This window comes from Myotis daubentonii, chromosome 6, assembly GCF_963259705.1.
Source record: "Myotis daubentonii chromosome 6, mMyoDau2.1, whole genome shotgun sequence".
NCBI lineage: Eukaryota > Metazoa > Chordata > Mammalia > Chiroptera > Vespertilionidae > Myotis > Myotis daubentonii.
In genome coordinates, this window is record NC_081845.1 from 37,827,425 (window position 1) to 37,849,966 (window position 22,542).

At 41.1% G+C, this 22,542-nt stretch overlaps 1 protein-coding gene across 1 annotated transcript in view; it reads right to left on the bottom strand.

Annotated features, from left to right (window-relative positions):
* The window catches only part of FIG4 (FIG4 phosphoinositide 5-phosphatase), a 102,514-nt gene that overhangs the window by 26,824 nt on the left and 53,148 nt on the right, over positions 1–22,542 (bottom strand). Inside the window, exons 17-22 of the mRNA XM_059700730.1 lie at positions 19,002–19,060; positions 17,639–17,786; positions 14,852–14,935; positions 12,882–13,077; positions 11,722–11,804; positions 7,673–7,759 (exon numbers count right to left, since the gene is read on the bottom strand). Coding sequence (XP_059556713.1) covers positions 7,673–7,759; positions 11,722–11,804; positions 12,882–13,077; positions 14,852–14,935; positions 17,639–17,786; positions 19,002–19,060 — 657 coding nt within the window. The remainder of the gene's footprint in view (positions 1–7,672; positions 7,760–11,721; positions 11,805–12,881; positions 13,078–14,851; positions 14,936–17,638; positions 17,787–19,001; positions 19,061–22,542) is intronic.

Sequence of the window (22,542 nt, forward strand, 5' to 3'; positions counted from 1 at the left end):
TATCAGCTATCCAAATCTGTTCCCACAGGCTTATCCGGCTTGCTCAGATAAAAAATAAGAGTGTTTTATGGGCTAAAAATACACTTAAAACCATAATAAGTTCTTCTTATCAATAATTACAGGATTGTTTTCCTCTTTAAACTGACCGTGAATCTCCAGGAAATTTCAAAGCACCTATAATAATCTATTTAACCTCGACCCTCTTCAGAGAAAGTTAAGAAATTCCACTTACTTGCTTTTTAAATCAGGAGCAGAATAAAACTCAATTACTGAATCTGCTTAATCTAAAACCTCTTTAGCTCCAGAAAATCATGCTGGATGTCCTATAATCGTCACAAAAAACCACCTGAGCCCCCAAGTTTGGTTTGTCATGTATTTCCAATCCTGGAGGGTGACCCATCACCATAGCTAGTTAACCAAGCTAAAAAACTCCTGCCTCTCACATGTCCTTCTCACACAATCTATCACCAAGTTTCACCCAGGCCTACAGCAGCGGTTCTCAACCTGTGGGTCGCGACCCCTTTGGCGATCGAACGACCCTTTCACAGGGGTCGCCTAAGAACCATCCTGCATATCAGATATTTACAGTACGATTCATAACAGTAGCAACATTACAGTTATGAAGTAGCAACGAAAATAATTTTATGGTTGGGTCACAACATGAGGAACTGTATTTAAAGGGCCAGAAGGTTGAGAACCACTGGCCTACAAAATAGCCCCTTTCTTTATTTCGGCTGCCGATAGTACTCTAATCACTTTGTCCCATTTCCTACAGATACGCTGTTTACCTCCCTGCCTCCAATCCCTTCTCCATGCTATTTCCAGAGTGACCTTTCTAAAATGCAAATATAAGCCTCTCACTCCCCTGATTAAAACAGGCTTTTAATAAAATAAGGGTCACTCTCTCTCACTTAGCACCTCCTCCTGATCCTGTTCCCGCCTGCCTGCGTCTCTCGCCTCCTCCTTGATTATCCCTGGTGTTCGACACACAGGATTGATTATGTGTGGGTCTCCAAGTGGTACCCGCCTGGCCTTCTTCAACCAGACAACTTCATCGTCCCCCTAGGCTTCCCCCTGCCCAGGAGCCTGTCTGATGTGTGTTCTTCCCGTAGTCCCACAGCCTGCTCTGCTGACACCGGCACACCTCCCCACCGCCTGGAGTAACGCCAATGGAAACCCAACAATGTGCACCACAGAGGCAGGAGCTTTACCTCATCCAACCATGTCTCGGAGCACTCAGCCTGGCACGGAGTGAGGAGCGCTCAATAGTTACCTGTCATTCAGTGCTTTTAGTGTCTTACCTGTATGGCAAGTACATCTTACCTCACAGAGATCTATGCTCCTGAGACAACAACAACAAAAACCCATGTTACGGGGAGGGGGAGGGGGAACCTAAGACCTCCTGTGAGCCTGTGACAGCTTCTGTAAATGGTATGCTTTGTAGTCACCAAAACAAAACAGGCAATACACGAAATTAAAAATATATATATATGAAAGTCATTGTAGATGCCTTCAATGAATAACACCAGTACCTACAATTAAATTTACATTTATTATTCCTTATAGGCTAGAAACCTTTCAGGATAGCCCTCCCTAAAAGTTTCAACGAATTCACGGGTTCACTAAACTTACCTTGTTTAACATAGGATGCAGATGCCATTGCAGATAATATTCACACAAAGCAGCATTCACTTTACGGAATAGCTTTTTCGTTCTGACTTCCAGCTGTAGCTCCTGCTACCTCCATCCGGTGCATGCTCATCCCCGCTCTCAGTTCACGCTGAGTCACGAGTGTGTTTTCTAAGACCCACATTTATTTCACCCATGATGGACATACCACAGAACCCTCTCGTCTCTTCCTGTCCCCTGTCCTGACCTATCTTCTCCTTTTCTAATTATTCCCCATAGGAATCACTCACACATACTTTCATTCAATCAACAAACATGTGTTAAGTGCCTAGCTGCCAGGAGCAGACCCTAAGTTTTTAAACTCGTGTGGTTCCAGAAAAGATGCATTCATATAAATCCAACCGGTGACTGCCACCCAAAGTAAGAACTGCACTTCCCATGGCAAATCGGCACGCACCTCGTTATGTGTATGTATTGATGAAGCTGCATTTATGCACAGAGACAAAATTTCATGAAATAAGGCTTAACCGTACTACATGCCACACACTGGAACTTTCTACTGGATTTAGTCCGTTTTACCTCATTGCACTGTGCGGAGGCCTACTAAGTCAATTTCATGACTCACTAATGAGTCAAGAATGACAGCCTGAAAAGCAATGTCCTAGAATACAGGAAGGAAACTTGTGTTTTTGGAGATATTACTATATTTCAAAATAAACAACAATAAAAAACTTGCCGGAGGGAATGGAGAGAGGATGGTGAGGAGAAGGAAGGAAAGAGAAATAAAAGTAAAAGAAATGGGTTGGGGGAGCGGGGATGAGACAGAACAAGCTAACTTAGAAATAGAAAAGATAAAAGGGAAAAGCCAGAGAGGGTTAAAGAGAAAGAGAAGAAAAGTAAAAGCCAGAATGAAAAGAGAGACGACTGTTGAGGTAATTTCTGGGGTGAGGGAAGACGTCACCACCTCCTTGGGCTGAGGACTGCCACCTATCAGCTCCTGCCCGTGGGGGGAATTAGCAGATTAATCATTGATCATGGCCTCCCAACTGCTCTAATCCTTAAGCCTTTAAAGACTGTATTCCCTGGTGTCTGGGAAAGATAACAAGGTTTACCCATTAGGGTAGACATGATTCTGCCTGCAGCACAGAAGCCAGAGCACTGTCTGCAGAGGACTAGAGGAAATCAATGGGGGGGGGGTACCCACAGTGACTTGGGTTTGGGGCACATTGTTGGAAATGCTTTCATGACCAGTGAACAACGTGGAGCTCATCAGGGCCCTGGTGTCACACTCATCTCAGCCGTGTGTGCTAACTCTGCCTGGAGTTAGCACACACTAACTGACTCATGACACACTTCCTGGCCAGAGCCCATCCCCAGGGGCATGCACTCTGTAAGGTGTACTTAGGGAATAAATTCAATGTTCAATCCTAAGACATACTTATTTACCTTATATTACCTTTTACCTCATCCTGCATTGGAAAAATCCTAAGTTAGCATTTATCCAAACTCTACGTGTCACATTTTGAACCATTTCTTGGAGATAATTTCTAAATGAGTGAGACATATTCCTGGAAAAGGTGAGCCACCAGAATAGCAGGCACTAATAATATGTGTGCTCATGTTCTTTTTAACCTATACTGATTGGCATGTGTTGCTTGGCCAAAAACTCCCCAAGAACTGGTAGGAGTGGAATGAGCACAGGTTGGTCCCGCCTGCCCCTGCACAGCAAGCCCTGCCACTCAGGCCTTCTCACTCTGCACTTGCTCATAGGTGCAAGTGGAAGCAGAATAGAGAAAGAAAAAAAAGCTACGCTCAACCAAAGGACTTGTATGCATGCATATAAGCTTAACCAATGGACACAGACACCAGGGGGGTGAAGGCATGAGTGTGTGTGGGGGGGGAGGGGGGAGGGGGAAAAAGAGGAAGAAGGACACATATGTAATACCTTAATCAATAAAATAAATAAATAAATAAATAAAAAGTTTTTTTTAAAAAGCTAAAAACTTGGTGTGCTTTTTTTCTCTCTCTTTTATCAGAAGACAGTAGGGGAACCAAAAAACAGAAGAGGGCAGAGAGAGCTTCTGAGCAGAAAACAGAATAGGGGAAGAACTAGAAATGTTCAGGGTTGAGAGTGGGAGGAAGGAACCCCTAGGAGGATGGCTGAAAAGAGGGAGACACTGGGTGAGGTTGCTTTCTAGGGATGCTTAGGGGGCCTCATACAGACTGTGACAGCAATGGAAGGGATGGGGGAGGAGGGAGAGATTCAGTCCATTTCAGTAAATATTTACTGAGCCCTCAACTTCAGGTACTCTTCTGAGGGCAGCAGGGGACACAAAGATGGGCTACCCTCTAGGAACTTATAACCTATAACTAGGATGGCAAGAGCCCTAAATAGCAGCAGCACTGTTCTGGTGATAGCTAAGCCAGCTAACTCTACACCATGTCCCAAATCAAGCAAAGTATGTGTCCACATTAGGGACAGTATGCTGGGGACTGGGAAAAGAATAAGGTATATACTACCTTAAAGTATCTTTTAAAAGTCAAGATCAACAGAGCAAAAATATTGTGTCTGCATATAGATCATGTCAGAGAATCAAAGGGAGAAATGTTCACACTAGTGAGAAAGTATTTTTACCATTGTGGTTTTAAAGTAACTGCTAACCCTAGCCATTTATAGCTTAGTGATGGAGAGCCAGCCTGCCTGAGTTTAAATCTGGGTTCCTTCATTTGCTGTTTGACCTTGGGCAAGTCACACACTTCTCTGTGCTTCAGTTTCCCATCTGCAAAATGAAGATAATAGTAAGACCTACTTGATGGATTATTGTGAGGATGGAGTAATACAGGTGAAGGTATATAGAACAGTGTCCATAACACTGAGTGCCCTGTAAATGTTGGCTGATGTCACTTCTCCCTGATCACCACACATACACTTAGGAAGTGGTATGGATCAAAGGCAGGGGTCACACTCAAACAAAATACAGCTCTGAGCAGCTGACAGTGCAGACAGTGTTTGAGTTTAACATCTACTTCTAAAACATGTCCTGCAAGACCTTGGGTGACAGTTCCCAGCTCCCCCATCCAGGTTTCTGTACCTCTGTTGCTATATTTATCTCATATTTAGAAAAAAAAATAGTGGCTGCCTCATGATTTAAAGAAAAATTTGTTATATTATGAATTATCCAGAAATGAGTAGATACATCCTATATAATAAAAGGGTAATATGCAAACTGACCAAATGGCAGAACAACAGGTTGCTATGATGCGCCTGACCACCAGGGGGCAGATGCTCAATGCAGGAGCTGCCCCCTGGTGGCCAGTGCGCTCCCATAGGGAGCAGTGGCGGCAGCGGTAAGGATGTCTGACTGATGGCTTAGGCCTGCCTCACCAAGAGCGGGCCTAAGCCGGCAGTTGGACATCCCCCAAGGGCTCCCAGACTGGGAGAGGGCACAGGCTGGGCTGAGCGACCTCCCGAGTGCACGAATCTTGTGCACCGGGCCTCTAGAAGGTATATAAACTTAAACTTATTACCATTTTAAAATCTACTAGAACTTAACACACAACAAGGTGAGAATTTCGATTATCTCATAAATCTAAATTCTCTGGGTTTTGTCATAGCTTTAGGGATCTAAAAATTATTAGTTGACATTTTAAGAACTAAGTTACAGTTTCAATTTAAAGTGTACACCCATGCACACACACAACAACACTCTTGAGCAGTTGCCATGACAACATAATGCCGAGCCTACCAGGCTCTCTGTTATCCTGCTGCTGATGCTGTGCAAAAACACACTCACATTAGATTCTTTGCCAAATAATTGGGAAAGGTTAAGAAAATCTACATCTACTAGTACATGGTTCTCACATGTGTTAGAACTCAGAAAAGCAAGTACTAAATGTTTTAAGAGAAGAATTTAAAATTAGTAACTGCAAGCTCAATTGTGGATCAAAGTAGCCCCTACATTAAAGAGAGCGGGGAAAAGGCTTTTCTTGTATTTTGTATGCTATATCCATTTCATCAGCTCCTCCTCCCAAATTGTGCCATATTATTTTAATGGAATAATCAATTTGTATAATACAATTTGGTTAACAGAGTCTCTTATTTTACTGACACCTTTAAATACTTTCCTTCTTTGGCCACATATATTTCAATTCATATGGGAGCCCACACTTCCACATGCTAGTTAGACATAAGAAAGAAAAACTGTCTCTAAGTTAACTGGAGTCTGTATGTTTATAAAAAGAGGAAAAAAGTAAAAAAAAAATAATAGTGTTGAACAGACTGTCAAACCTCAGAGGGAAGGCAGGGGAGGGGAGGGTGTAAGAGATCAACCAAAGGACTTGTGTGCATGCATATGAGCATCACCAATGGACACAGACACTAGGGCGGTGAGGGCATGTGCTGGCGGATGGGAGTGGCTGGGGAGAGGTCAATGGGGGAAAGAGGAGACATATATAATACTTTAAACAATACAGGATTAAATTAAAAGCAAATAAATAATTAGTGACAGGGAGAGAAAGAAGGGATAAGCAGCCGTTTTGAAGGTTGTGATAAAACACCGCCTTGGTTCTCCTCCCCCCACCGGTTCTGCCTCCCTTGCAGGTCTCTGTCTCGACTGGAAGACCCAGACCCCTCAAGACTCAGCTGTAGCTCTTTTCTCTCTCTCCTCTTGTTCCGGAGGTGGTCTCACCCTTAGCCAGTGGCTGCAGTGGTCCCCCACGTGCATTTACAGCCCCAGAAGGCTCTCCGTGAGTTCCAGGTCAGCTGAGTCAACTGCTTCCCAAACAGTCCACTTGGAGGCTACTTTAAAGACAAACCGGATCCTTCTGTGGGCTCCTTACCTTGGCAAATGGCAGCTTTGAATGGTGCTAACACAGGTATACTCTGTACCTATCTGCTAAATGAATAAATGGATGAATCAATGAATCAATGAAACCTGTTACACAAACCAAACCACCTAAGGGGCATCCTTGACACGGCCCTCCTCCTCCATGATGAGTCAGTATCCAAGTCCTGTCCATTTCACCTCCTAAACACTCCCCAAACCCCTCACTCCTCCAAACTCCTCCCAGCCACTGCTCTCTCAGGCACCAGCCTCTGCCTGGATTGCCATAACAGCCTCTCCACTCTCAATAAGCAACACACGATGTAGTACACAGTCAAGTTGGGCTGTTCCTATCTGTTACATAATTTAGTGAACTGGTGAAGTTGGTTAAGAAAGGGGAAGCTCATCTTTACTGAGTGTCACCTATATCCCAGGCACTGATCTGAACACCTCGCACACACTAATCTCCGTACGGACCCATTTCCTGGAAGACCTCAACGGAGCATATGACATCTGGAGCCTCTCCGGGCCACAACCTTTGCTGTGTCCGGCGCCAACAGGCAGAGAATGATGAGGGTGATGATCGCTGCTTACGGAGAACTTTTTCCAGACACTGGTCTAAGTGCTTGGTATTCTTCCATTAAGCCCACCTACAAAGCAGGTGTGATTATTGCCCCACTTTGCAGATGAGGAAACTGTTCTACACAAGACTTGTTATTTGTTCAAGGTTAAAAAACAACACAACAACAAAACAAGTGGTAGATCTGTGATGCTGTGATTCAGGATATGAAACCAGTTCTGTTTAAGAATTTACTGAACACCTGTTTAACTTACAGTAAGTTATCCGAACTGGTGAGGATATACAGCTAGAAGAGACAGGCATCCCTGCCTTCAAGGGTCTGGCATCGAACGTGAAGAGCCCGTCTGCAGGGTCAGAGCTGCCTTGTCATCTCAGCTCTCCCCAGTGGAGAGCAGAGTTCATAGAGAGATGCCTCCTTCAACTCCAATCTCACCTCCAAAGGGTGCACTTTAAGTCGAGGCTGCCATCTCTTCTCCGCCCCCACAGCTACCCAGTTTTCCTCAGATAAGGTACCAGGAGAATATGTTTATGCTTATACTAATATGGTGACAAGATGTTTTTCTTACAAAATCTTTATAAAAAAAAGCACCGTGAATGGCATGAATATAGGTGTTTTTTAAAGGTCTAACCTAGTACTCACAGTTTTATAACTCCATCTGGGCACCTGGAACAGAGCTGCTGGCTGCTCTTGTCCTGCTGATGTTGACTCTGACCCAGCTGAACGAATCTACAAATTACAATGGATAAAAAGTGAGCTAGGGAAGAAACTATTGGCAATACAGTCAGTAAAGCATGGGATGAGCTTTCAAATGACAGTAGTGTGCTTATGTCAGAAAAGCCCACAAGAGCGCGCCATGTAACACAAGACTGCTCATAGATGGTTGCCTGATTTTAGAGTGGGTCTGTGAGAAGGAAGAGAAATTCTGCTTAAAATATATCAGAACCATAGATATAAGAATGATAAGAAATGTGTACTACATTGCATTTCTATTTATTTAAACATAATTAAAAAAACACAGAACCAATTGTTCCTGAAGCTAAGCAGCTGATCTCTCAGGGCCTCACATACCTGCGGGTGGCCGTGGCAGGAAACATGGGGCAATGAGGGGAGAGGTTTGCGGTGAGACAGATGACCAGGACAGGGCGGGACCAGGCTGGGGACCCATCCCCTGCAGCAGACGCTGCTGAGAACCCAGGATCTGGACTCAGTTTCCTCAGGACCACAAGAATGGCCAAGTATTCCCCAGTCACTGCGAAGAGTACTTTTAACACAGATGGAGAGGACTGACTGCCACTGTATACCACCCCTCCTTAGAGAAGACTGGGGCAACACCAAGCCTGTCTTAAGGCTGAGAGCCACAGGGAACTGCCCGGGGCCTCAGCCGGGTAAGAGGATGCCATGATGGCAGAGGGCTCCCAGCTATTTCTCAAGAGCAGACCTGCCTGAAGCGTAGCCTGCAGTTTTGCTCTACGTGCCCTGAGGAGGTCACAGGGCAGGATATAGGGCTGATTCCCTTTTCACTTTTCTACTATTTGAAATATTTTCTTTTGATGGCTAAGGATACTTTTATAATTTATTTTTTTAAGTAGCTTTTTTAAAGGTCAAGCAAAGTGCTGTAGAAACTAGCAATTATTAAATCACGGGCTACTGAAAAACTTTTAAATAGCTTACTTTTATCCAACTTTATACTTTTACCAAGCAAACATTTTAGATGCATTTTTTAAAAAAGAATGCCACATAGCATTTAATATTTGTACAGAACTTTAAACTTAGCAAACCATGTGCACGATCATGGTCAGAATTAAAAAAAAAAAAAAAAGATTTGGCAAAGGTCTGAGGCTTTGAGGAAGTCAGTAAACTTCTGAGTCTGGTCAAAATAGCAAACCAAAGATATCAGAAAAGATGTGGGCAAAGGGAGGTACAAAGAACAGGGCTCAATAATTAGAACAAAACTATAAAACCGAGAGATCTTCAGGAGTCTGAAGTTGGTTGAGGGTCAGCATAAGAAAAAAAAGGCAGGAGAGCAGGTAGCAGGAAGATGGGCTGTAGAAGCCAGTTCTGGCTGCATCGCCTCCCTCCCCACAATGTCCTGTGGTCGCCCAGGTGGCGGCTGTGACAGGCAAGCCAGGCGACCGCACCATCTTCACATGCACAAACTCTGGTGAGTCAAGCCGAGTGGGTGCAGAACAGCAGTGGGAGAGGGCGCCTCCCAATACAGGGCAGGATCCATGGGCTCTCGCCCTGCCCTGGAAGCTCCGCTCTCTGGGTCAGAGGAGGCAGGAAGAGCCCCAGGACCCAGCATCATAAGCAGAGGCAGCTGATATGATCACGAGAATGAAGAGAATGGCACAGACTAAGATCACAGACACCCCAGAAGCACAGGACAGGTCTCCTGGGTAGGCCACTGCATGGCTCTTCCTGTGCCCTCAGCCTTTAGAGGGATAATAACATCTTTTCAGTCTACTACAGAGCTGTCTAAAGAACAGGTAAAACGCTGTGAAGTGTTATACCCCTCAAAGGAGGAGGTGTTCAACTTCAGAACACCAAGCACAGAATCTCATTCCAGAACATGGGCTTCTTCCTTCCTGCATAATCCCTTCCCCGCAGGCCTGCCCTGGCACCTTCCGAGACTGTTCCCCAGGGGTGTTGTGGCTGAACAAGGCTGGATCTCACTCCCCAGAAGGGAGAACTAGAAGTGGGCCTCAGGGGCAATCTGAGCTACAAAGGCTGCAGGTGGAAGTCATGCCTGCAGCAAGAGACACTTTTTGCTTAATTCACATGAGCCCACATTTCAGTCCTTGACATATGCACTCATGCTCTCTGCACTAGGCAAAGTCATATTCATTCCTAACCCCAGATAATGCATTCTTCCAGCCGTGCTCCTGACAAAGGCCGGCCTCAACCAGTAAACTGTTCAGCTGCACTGCTGACAACATGAGGAATAAGCCACTAAATGTCTGTGTAGGGAGATGAGGGTGTGGCTGAGTCCTGACGACTCAACTTGCCTCTGATAAGACAGCGATGCAGTCACACCAGTGCCTTTGCGGTCAAGAAAGACTGCATTTTTGTATTTTACATGTTATATAAGTGATGGCGAACCTTTTGAGCTCGGCGTGTCAGCATTTTGAAAAACCCTAACTTAACTCTGGTGCAGTGTCACATATAGAAATTTTTTGATTTTGCAACCATAGTAAAACAAAGACTTATATTTTTGATATTTATTTTATATATTTAAATGCCATTTAACAAAGAAAAATCAACCAAAAAGAGACACGTGTGTCATAGGTTCGCCATCACTGTGTTATATAGCAGGTCTTACTAGCTTGAAGGAAAAAGCTGACAATATCTGGTACAACGGATTCTATAAATGCAATGCCCTCCTTAAAAAGGAATGGTAGGTCAGTGCTCATATATAATACAGAGTTTACATATGTCAAACTTATATGAATGAAGGACCTCTTTATAGAAGTATCATAGGTCTATATTTAATGAAAGCCACTGCGCTTGTGTTTTGATTGGAAATTCCTTTAGCGTCAGATGTTTAGAAGTTAATAATATCTGCCACTGAAATTCACATCCATAGAAATGTTATAGTTTCACAGAACTTTGTTTTAAGAGGCACTGTGCATGCAGAGTTCATTTCCAGTTTGACAGAACTGTACTTAATTCTCTATTATCCTTCACTTTTTAAGGGCGGTTCTCTAATGAGAATATGTTCTATCTTATTGTTAAAATCTAATTACATCTGCTTTAGAATTTTCTAAGACAGACCTTTGCGTCCTATACATGTGAATTTTGACACAATAACTACTAATAAAATTCCACTGAAGCAGTGAAAAAAACAAGCCTTCTCAAGACATGTATTAGGCTGAGTGGGTGTTTACAGTGGACCCATCAGTTTCCTGAGGATTTCCAGGTGAGGGATTCCTTTGATTTTTTTACAGAGAGGAAGGGAGACGGATAGAGAGTTAGAAACATCGATGAGAGAGAAACATCGATTAGCTGCCTCCTGCACACCCCCTACTGGGGATGTGCCCGCAACCAAGGTACATGCCCTTGACCGGAATCGAACCCAGGACCCTTCAGTCCACAGGCGCTCTATCCACTGAGCCAAACAGGTTAGGGCAAGGTGAGGGATTCTTTTGAGAATCTCATAACTACTAATCTTCTCAGAAAAACACACTACATGCAAAAGAATGCATGTCATTTCAGGGAATGCCTTTTGAGGGATCCTCTCCCCCAGCTAGACATGCCTACCCAAGGGCTATAACATCCTGAATCAGCTCCCTTATATCGTTGCTTCCTTTTTCCTCCTCAGACACCCTTCCCACCAGCAGCCATGAGCTAAAGTGACTGCAAGGTCCTCAATCGGCAATATCCCAGGTTTATTTTGTACCTGATATTGAGGACTGTTTACTGTAGAACTGTGTTTGTACTTCAGTTTACAGCTTATATGTGGGCAGTGAAAATACATGTACTCATCATAAATTTTTATCTCAGGCAGTAGGTCCTATTCAAATATAAATCAGTATTTCTGAATTTGACCTTCTAAATGCTATTACTATATTCCAGATGGAATTCATTTCCTTCTGTATTGACTATTTTAATTTTTTAAAGTTATACTAGATATGTTATTGCAGTAATACATTTGCATTTTTTTTTTCAGTCTCTACATGGAAGTAGTTTACCTTGAATAAATGGAGAGATCTTCCTCTGAGATACCATCGAAGAGGTTAATCCCATATACCTCTTTCATGGGCTGGACCACATTCTGGGGTTAAAAAAAAAAAAAAAGGGACCAGGAAAATTTTTAGACATCTAGAATATAAATTATTTCCAAAGATGAAGAAAATGAACCTGTGAATTTTCCCACTAAAGGAATCATAATGTTTCTTCAATCTATTCATTAAACTTCTCAGTTAATGCTTTTTTAAATTTGACTTTATTTCCACTAAAAATAGTTTGTTTTAGGGTAAAAAATAAAACACTGCTAAATAATTATTAGTGGTGTTTATATAATAAAGGAGTTATCAAAAATTTCTGCAAAGGGCCAGATAGTAAATATTTTATGTTCTTTGGGTCATACCATTTCTACAGCTACTCCTCACCTCTGCTGTTACAGATAACATATAAGCAAGTTAAAATCAGTGCCAATAAAACTTCATTTACAAAAACAGACAGTGGGCTGGATTTGACCAATTGTTTGTAGTTTGCCAACTCCAATAAAACTTTATTTACAAAAACAGACAGTGGGCTGGACTTGACCAGTCATTTGTAGTTTGTCAACTACTAGGACAACAGATTCAGTTCTTGCATTATCACACTTTGTCATATCGACCTCTAATGACTTCCAGCTATGTCTAGAAATCAAATTTCCCCCAAAACCAGATTAGTTTTTGTTGTTTACTTTTATTTTCCCTTACTGTACTGGTAATATCAAATTGGGCAGGATGAACTGCCCACTGGGGCTACACAGAGATGGCCCAGGTGAGGGCCAGGTCCAAACCCTGCATTCCAACAGTGTGCTGAGCAAGGGAGTGAACGAACCGCAAGTGGGTGGGCTGCCCAACGAGGCACAGGATTCTCTTAAAAACTCTGACGTAGTAAGAATTTCACTGTTACATCTGGGAGCAAAATTGCAAAATGAAGCCATTTCCATTTTGCCTGTCTATGCTGGATGTCTTTATCTCCGCAGTGCCCCCCACGCCACACATTACACGTGATCTCATTTCAGTGGTGTGAGAGAGATAATGTGACCTTTTCTCGCTCTCAGCCTCTCTCCTGAGTGGAACTTAGAGATTGTTCCCCAGTGCCTCACGCTGGACCACGCACGCGCCTCTCCCCACACCTCGGTCACTTTGGCGCTGTCCCCCGTGTCAGTCATCTTCACTGGGGTGGAGCGCTGTGACACAGAGCCCTCCTCCTCCCGGTCGGTCCCGGAGTCGTCATCAGAGCTGCTGGACACAGCCTCCTCGCTGGGGGGAGGCGGGGCGCTGGCCGCTGTCTTCCGCTGTAATACAGCCTCTTCTCTATTGCTTTTGTTCCTTTGAAATGGTAAGTATGAAGGTGAGCATCTTTAAACAGAACCCTCAACATTCACTGTGCATCACTCTGTCCCAAAACCTTGGTCCTGGTGAAGCCTAAGAAAATGACTGTGAGAAACTAGTTTCTGAGATCAAGTCGTGCTGAAGGGAAAACCTTCATATTTTACCATGTACAAGTATGGGCCCTATATGAATTTCAATCCTGTTATAAGTTCTGGAAGAAAACCAGTACATGCGTGCAAACCTATGCAGAAAAGTCTCCTGGCCACTTGGTTATTGTGCCTTCTTTTGGTAACTGAAATCGATACATTCAAACTTTATGGTACAATAATAGGCTATATGTTTTGAGATATTAGCAAAATTACCTATAATTTGTAAAAGCTTCAAGAAAAGGTCAAAAGCCAAATACATGTATATTTTCTTCCCTCCTATGATTTCTCTCAATCACAGTATCAGCTAATTATTTGAGAATATGAATAACTGATGAACATGAACTACATTTTAAAGTTTATTGTGTTATTAGTAAATAATTATATTTGCTGAACATCCCTTCTAAGAGTAGGGAATAGATTGGGTGGGGGGAACAGAAAAAGTGACACATAAAAATATTTACTTTTATTTTACTTCTAAATTTGAGAATTGTAAGAATATTGTTTTAATTCAGAAAATATTTTATAATAATATTTTGGCTGTTATGAAAAATGCTTAATATTTCACTCTTTGAAAAAATTATCTACAAGGGACTTAAAATACCATAATATTCTGAAATGTTCTAGGACAGGCCATGGGTTAGATATTATAGAAAAATTAGTTTCTGACTTTCTGCAACTAAAAATTAAAGTTGCTAGCACTTCTGTGGCATACAATAATATAGCTGCTCATTTATGTATTTGTGCCAGGAAGTCCTTGAATTCTAAACTCCTGAGGACATCCTTTCTTCTAAATGCCTTAGCATCTGGTTCAGGGTTTAACATGTAGCTATTTAAAGTTACTTATTTTAAGCCACAGAAATGATGTGTCTAGAAAATACTAATAAATACCCAATTTTATAAATCACATGTAGCTAAAATCCAATTAGGACCCCATGCACACGCCTAAATACAATTAGGACTCAGTATCTACAGTCTGGCAAGGGTTTCTGGTCAGGGTCATGAGAAAACCTTATCACTGGGATTATTCAGGTCCGTGGCGGTAATAGAGATTCTTATGCTAGAACACAACACATTTCGCTCCAGTCTCTAAACATGAAGACGTAAACATGATTTGTCCTCTTCCCTGAGTAATTGGATATAAAAAAAAATAACTGTCTTCCCCAAAACAACGCTACAGTAATACACAGGAAATCTATTAATCTCTGAGCATTTTGTTTTAATGCTTCTTCAGGATGCAAACAAAAATAAATACTATGAATAAAACAAAAAACAAATACTATGACTATAAAATTTTACCTAAGTATTTTATGTTGAGGGAAATAGAGGATGCTGAGTTACTTATAGGACATAACACACAATATCTGCTACCTGTCTTTATGCCATCTGTGATAGTCCTAATTTAAAATATGAAGTGTACCATGTTGCTAAAATTTCCATAAATTCTACTTTCCATGTTGAACACTTTAGTGATCCTAGTGCTATAAATAAACTACCTGTATAGATGCAATAAATGGACTGTGTCCCAAACTATGTGAAGTTATTAGTTTTTGTGGAAATTATATTGCAAGTGCTATATTATTTTACATGAATCTTTAAAATTTCATTCTATATGCAAATCTTACCCCAATACTGATTTTCCAGTTTCATCTGGTTTACGCACAGTAAATGGACTTGGATCAATGCCAACAGTCTTAGGCATAAAGTCCCTGAAGAAAGGGGAAGAAAATTCCAAACAAATCACTATACATCCAGATAAGGATGGCTTCCATTCAGTTCACATTTTTATACTATTCCTTCTTAGCCCTTGCAGCCACATACAGGGGTGGGGCAAAAGTAGGTTTACAGTTGTGAGTACACAAAACAGTTTATTCTTGTGCCATTATTTATTAATTATGGTATTTATTTGTATTATAACTATAAACCTACTTTTGTCCACCCCTATATATTTGGAGCCAAATGTTCAAGGGAGCTTAGGTGATCTGGGTCATAAAACCCCATGAACTAATGGCACTTGGTGACTTCAATGGTATCGATCTTCAGTACGAATTTTCTTTATGATTCTGAGGCCCAATGGTTATGAATTTAAGATTTTGTTTACTGGAACAGAGTTGATATCTGAATTACTGCTAAGATGTATACCTTCCAGTTATGGATCATGATTAATTTTCAGGTAAAATTAAACTCATAAAAACCAATGATGAAACACTAAGCCACTCAGTTTATGGACAATGTTTTTATTACACTATCCCACCTAAAGAGACTGACATAATGATAAAAAACACAGTGGTGTGAATTAAGTATCAACTTCTACCCCATTAGGCTACGGTTAATTCATTAAAACACCGTTGGAACTCTTCAAATAGAAACGTTTAATTTACCACCAACTAAGAAGCTGAAGCTGGTTCCTCACCATGGATGCCAGGCCTACCGATCACTGCTGAGGCCAGACCCCGCTCCTCGCTACATGCCAAAAGGCAACAGTTATTGGCAAGGACGCTGCGCCAAGTGTGACCCAGCATTACATTTTTTGAAAGAAAGTAATCTTGAATCTGACTCAAAATGTCTCTTAAACAGTTTGATAATATTTTTAAAAATTTAAGTGGTTTAGTATTTCTTTCTTTTGAACATATACAGCTGATCCTCATTTGTCGACTCCATATCTGAGAATCTGCTTACTAACTAAAACTTATTTGTAAACCCCAAATCAACACAGAGCTTTCATGATCACTCCCAGACATATGCATGCACAGAACAGTGAAACATTAGAGTAACCCAACACTCATGCTCCCAACTGAGGCAGAGCAAGGTGACACCCTGCCTTCTTGTTTTAGCTCTCATGCTGTAAACACGCATCCTTTCCATAGTCTACTTGGTGCCATGTTTTTCATATTTCTGTGCTCTTTGTGTGTGTGTGTGTGTGTGTGTGTGTGTGTGTGTGTGTGATCTCACTGCTAAAATGGACCCCACACTTAGTGGTGAAGCTCTCTTGTGTTCCTAAGCATAAGCAAGTTGTTATAGAGAAAAGGGTGTGTTGGAGTAGCATCACTCAGGCATGAGTTGTAGTGCTGTTGGCTGCATGTTCAATGTTAATGAATTGACTATATATTAAGTAAGGTATCTTTAAACAGATACACACAAAACACGGTTATGTATTGAACGGCTGACAAAATGGTGACCAAAGGCTTACAGGAACCTAACCCTATTATTTCTAGGAGCAAAGGTTCATTGTTCTTTAATTTAGTGTCTACAGGAACTTTACAGAACATAATTCCTGCAAATAAAAAAATCAACTGTATATCTGTATGTACACATGCATGCAACATCATTCATACTTCCTTGAACTTGAAAACTTCTAGAAATGACAATGACCTTACAGTTAAAACTGCTGAACTTTAACATGTTTAATTGAAAATCAAGCAAGTAAGAATTCCAAATTTTCCATCTAAAACTGAAGAAAAATGTAGAGTAATTTCTAGGAAAAAAACACACACATAAATTATGTTTCTACATGTACCATGTGAGGCTTAGGTACATATATGTCACATTTGAAGAGACTTTAAATACAAAAATGTAATCTTTAGTATTAAACATAATAATCAAGAAGTCATTTGCTTTGCCTGATTTTCTTATTGTAGTCTCATCATCTTTTCTCAAAGTCTCCTCCCACTGCCCCCCAGCGTAAAAGAGACACAGAAAACTGAAGTATGTTCAAAGGTGACAGACCAGGATGGAAAGTCTGAAAAAATGTCACATGAGTTATGAAAAAGAATGAAGACTATTTACCTGGAAAAAAAATGGGTTCCTCAAGTATTGGAGAACTGTCATATAGAAGAGGAACTAGACTTGTCCTGTGCCTAGTAAAAACTGTAATATAATGATAGCCACCATTTATCAGTCACCCACCTGTGTCAGGTACCATGTTAGGCACTTGGTATATGTGTGAATATACATGTGTGGTGTCACACACATCCCTATTGATATGAAATGAAGGAACTGAGACTTAGATAAGTTGAACCATTTTCTTAAAGTAACACAGGTAGGCAGCGGCTGGTCTAAGATTCATATCCTGTCCTTTCTAGTATCAGCGACTATGGTTTTCCACTAATTATGTTCGCTCTCAATTTCGATGTTCACATTTAAAAATTGAGTTTATTTCAAATGACAAACTAGGGCCAATGGGAGAAAGATTTCAACTTATCAAAGGGAAGATGCTAAAGCCAGTTTTCTAATAATAGAAAGGACTGCCTCCTGAAGCAGTTGGCTCCCCATCATGGGAGGTATTCAGAGGCTAAACAGCCACCTGCTAGCAGGCTTCCAAACTAGATTTCTGGTAAAGTAAGACACATCTATATAAACAAGGAAAAGCATACTTCCCAAATCCTGACAGTATCAGAGTACTCACAACATACCGTGCGGAACTTGTCATAGCCAAGCAAAAGGTATCGTCAAAGCTACTCAGTTCATATGGGCGGAAGAACTCATTGTGGATGTCAATCTCTTCTTCGTATCTGTGAAATTTCTTCACTATCAACTTCTTGAAGTTCGCAGCACAGATAACTAAGAGAGATACTGCCTGTTACTCTTGAAGCCCTTAGATTACACGCAGCAAACATTTCTGTAACATCAACAGTGTTCACAGAGAGTGCACTGAACGGAGTTCAGCTCCTGCCTCTGGCACGCACACACTGGGAAGAGAAGCGATATGGGCACAGAATATACAATGCAAAGCTGAGCGGGACAAGGAGGCGGGAGGGCCTCTGGGAGTCAGGGTGCAGGAGGCAGTTATTTTAGAAGCTTTTTAAATTATTTTTTGTTCTTAAATACCCTCTCCCTTCTTCATAAAAATCATGTAGTTATTTCACTTAATTTTCCTTTACGCTTCAAATCCTGTTTATGACCAATGTTAGTTAGACTGTTAAAGTCCTTTCCATTGTTCTAGAACAACCAAGCCTTCATAGCAGTGAGTTATGATTTTACTCGGAATTTCAGGGTTACAGATAATTTAAAAATCAATGAATAATGTATTAAGAACAAAAATCATTTTCAATCTTCCTACTTCATGGCCGTCACCACCCAAAATTGGAATGGTTGACCATGACTAGACGGAGTCCTCAACTCGAGTGTTCCAGGTTGGCAGTAGATCTTACAAGTAAGAAAACAGGCTAACCCAAAGTCAGGGAAATCAGTCAGAGCCAGGAATAAACTCTACTTAAAACTGGGCAATTATTTAAATTTGGAAACATTATACTAATGTACTGTACATTTGAGGGTATTCTTTTAACACAAAAATATTCCTGCCTTTCTGACAAATTAACAAAATGTAAACTTTAGTGACTAAAATGTACTTTTATACACACACTTGTACCTTTTTTCACTGCTTAGATATAGGAAAAGTTTTTATTTCTCCTTGTGAATGGTTTTCGCTTCCTCCCCATTCTTCCCAAATATCTAGAAATATAGTCAGTACTAATTTAAAATGACAAACTAATATATCTTGTAAATATTTGAGGGACATATCTAATAATTGAAAGACACAATACAAGACTTTGACCAACTTAGATACAAAAAGTATAGCACAATCCCTGCCCTTTAAAGACTGAGATCTCAGGATATCTTAGCTTATCTATTCTAACAGCAACATATGATACTGAATAGGCATTCATTGCTTTCTAATAAGAAATTATATGCAAAGAATTTAATGCTTTGAGCTCATTTAGCAATAATTCCAAAATACATTAGTATAAAAACTAAAAGAGAAAACAGTGTACCTACCTTCATCATAAGGCAGTGGCAAATATTTTATTACCTCTGGTGTCCACCAGTGAGTATAACTATAAAATAAAAAATAAGATAAGATGGACCCAGATGTAAATGTTGGTTTTCTACAATTCACTGGATAAAAGGAACTGAACAGCCTATAGTGAGATGCTGCCTCATATGTCAAAATCAATTTCTTTTTCTTTTTAAAAATGTTTGTGAAGCTTTTGGCACAGTGAGTCTTCAACATGTCAATTCTTGTCCCAACCCCTTTCTTGTTTCAAATGTGTCACAGATCTATAAAAATCCATAAACATATCGGAGGGTCAAGATGCTCTGATGTACTTACTTTTAGATGAAACAGATTTGGGTTACTCCACCAGGCTCTGTGAGCTGCTGTGTACCCCCGCCCCCCCCCCCCCCCCCCCCCCCGCCCAGGGCCTGTGCTGCATTACTCTGCCACCAGCTGAGGAGCAGGGCCCTGTCCCAAGTCCCACAACCAGGATTCTCTTGCAGGTAGTTATCTGAGAGTTAGATTACTTTTCTATTCTGCTCTATGTGTATGGGTCTGTGTGCACAGTTCATTAAAAGAGTTAAGCAAAGTCATTAAGTGAATGGGTAGCCCTAAACAACAAGTTCATTCCCTCAGAAACTAGTATAAGCTGTGCTAATCTCCGATTCTAAGTATTCACTACGTGATCACAGAGGCCAGTCAGAGTGTGGTAGGGAATTTCAATCATATAGATTTTTGCTAGAACACTCATCCACTATGAGCAGAGAATCTGAAAGAATCCTGAACTGCCTTATGAATTTAATTCTCTGACTTATGAATTTAATTCTAAATCAAATTCTTACGAAATGGATATTTAAGGGGTAAAAGCTATATCCAAGTTCATAAGAGCTAGGCAGGGGAATGATATGAAATGGCATATCAAAATTTTCAAAAGGTTCAGAAAAAAGAGCCTATAGCCTAAACTGCTAAAAAATGTAATTTTAAAATAAATGAAAGGCTTTCTAAAAATAAAATGCTGACATCAAAATTTTGAATAATTCCAATTATGAAGAATGGGGAAGTATTTAAATGAAATAGGCAACACAGAGAACTCCCCTAGAGATGGCAAGTGGAATACATAACCAAGGATGACGAAAAAAGAAGCCTGAAGCCTAATAGACTGTGAGGGAGGAAAATGATACAATAACAGGAAAGGCTCCTAAAGTTTTGCTTGAGATTAAAGTTGTGCTTTAGAGCAGTACCTCTCAAAATTCAATGCACACACAAGTCATTTGGAGAGACTGTCAAAAGGCAGGTTCTGATTCAGCAGGTGGGGCCTAAGACCCTGCATTTCTGACAGCTCCCAGGTGATGTCAAAAGGGCTGGTCCTCAGACTGCTTTTTGAATAGCAAGGCGTTGGAGCATGAAAAGAACAGAAAAGGGATAAGTCGGCTGCTTGCAGACTTAGTCTTTCAACATTTATTAAACACCTGCTTTGTGTCAAGCACCACTCGGTGTGTTAGAAATGCCATGTTAAAAATAATGACAGAGAAAGTAGAGTTGCTCAGTTCCAGTATTGTTTCTATCTTTACCAGCCATGAGGAGTTTCATGCTGGAAAGAGAAAAACACAAGATGAGCAGGAACCATACGCAGCCCAAGGGACAGAAGGAAGCGATAGGGCATCTCTAACAGCATTCAAGTCTTGGTACAGTTGAGATCAATACTCTTCTAAGGAATAGCCAAGAATGGGATTTAACTGGAAACGGGCAAATGCAGTCTTGATGCTCAGAGGCAAGAGGGTGATACATTCCAAAAGATAAAAAAATCAAGTATTCACTAGAGATATTTTGTGAGTAACCTAAAATGATGACCAGTGACTTCTACGAATCCACATAAATTTACTCAAACAAGCCACACCAGGCTAATCTCATTTCTTTTCTGGTAGGAGAATCAGACTATCAGATCAGGGGAATGAAAAAGTCATGGGCTAACTGTTTGTGTGTGTGTGTGTGTGGGTGTGGGTGTGGGTGGGTGTGAGAGAGAGAGAGAGAGAGAGAGAGAGAGAGAGAGAGAGAGAGAGAAAGAGAGAGGTGTAAGTTCTATTTTGCAACCTCGGCAGATGAGGAAAGCACAGAAAGTACCAGCTAGTATATGGGGAACTTACTAAAGAATTTTGCTCACAATTGTCTTACTTACAAAAAAAGAAACATTATATAAAAATGTCTTTTAACTCAGAATGCACCATGTGGAGAAAAATAATTAAGAGAATTGTATTAGTGATTTGAGACCAGGCCATACATGTTTTAAAAATATTGTTAAACTGTGTTTCCCTAAGCAACACAATGCAACGTAACAATACTTTTTAAAAGTCCAACTCCTCTGAGTGGGTCTCAGAAGCAAAGAAGCCCAGGAGAACTGCCTGCCCTGGGGGAAGGTGAGCAGCGTTGGGTGGAGGATGAGAATGTCTGAGAGGACTGAACCTGGGACGGGGAATCTTCAGTACCTCCACCATCAGGCACTGCACCGGGACAGAAATCTGCTTTGGGACCAGGGGTCAGAGGGCTGAGACGCAAGTTGGTGCTGCTTCTTCCTTTGCATACCAACAAGTAAGCGTCTTTTCTCTTTTTCATTCCTTAGTACTAAGAGTGCTCAATGCCACCGGCACACATGGGAAGGTTAGGGAGATTGAAAAGACCAGCATTTGATTCCCCTAGCTAGCTTGAGAGTCCTCTGAAATAACGTATATGGACTTTAGCAAAGCAATCGGTATCTGTGAACAAGATAGAGACATGTGGGCAGAATGACAGCATGGTGAAGTGATGACAATATAGTAAGTTACAGCTGTTTAAATGATTGCAACCAACAATTATGAAACAATTTTAAAGTGGAAGAAGGTGTCTGGTGCTATCTCACAGGGGCCTGCCAGCTACCCTATTCTATAGGACACTTTCCATCAAGGACTTGCATTAGGATTAAGATGGCCCAGCTAACTAAATCTCAAGAAGCTACAAATCTAGAGGTGAACAACTAATAAAAAGGATACACATTTCAATACTTTTGTTTGGAAGCAAGCAGAGCGTATATGAGCATGACACAAATGGTATAGAGAGAAGGTATGGCAGCAGGACATGTTAAAAAAGACTTGGGAGTTCTGGACAGGGAGCTCAGAGAGTTAACAATGTGACCGCAAGACACTGAAAGCAGCTAATGGAAATCTAACACTTAGTATAAAAACAGAATACCCAGGACAAAGGGAGAAATGGTCCCAGTGGCCCACAATAATTGGCACAAATCAGACCAAACTCTACTATCAGACACAGACCTGGGGACCACAGTTTACAAAGAACATGGTATTGACTAGAATACATACAGGAAAGGGCATTCTGAATGCTAAAGAGGCTATAAGTTAGAGAAGGTGAGATTTTGAAAATGTGTGAACTTGTCTTCAAACAACATTTCCAGGGGTTAAATAACAGGTGTAAAGTCACACACTTACAGAAATTCCAACTCAGCTCTACAAAACGCTTAAGTTCACGCTCTTGTCTTGTTAATGCCTTTGGTAA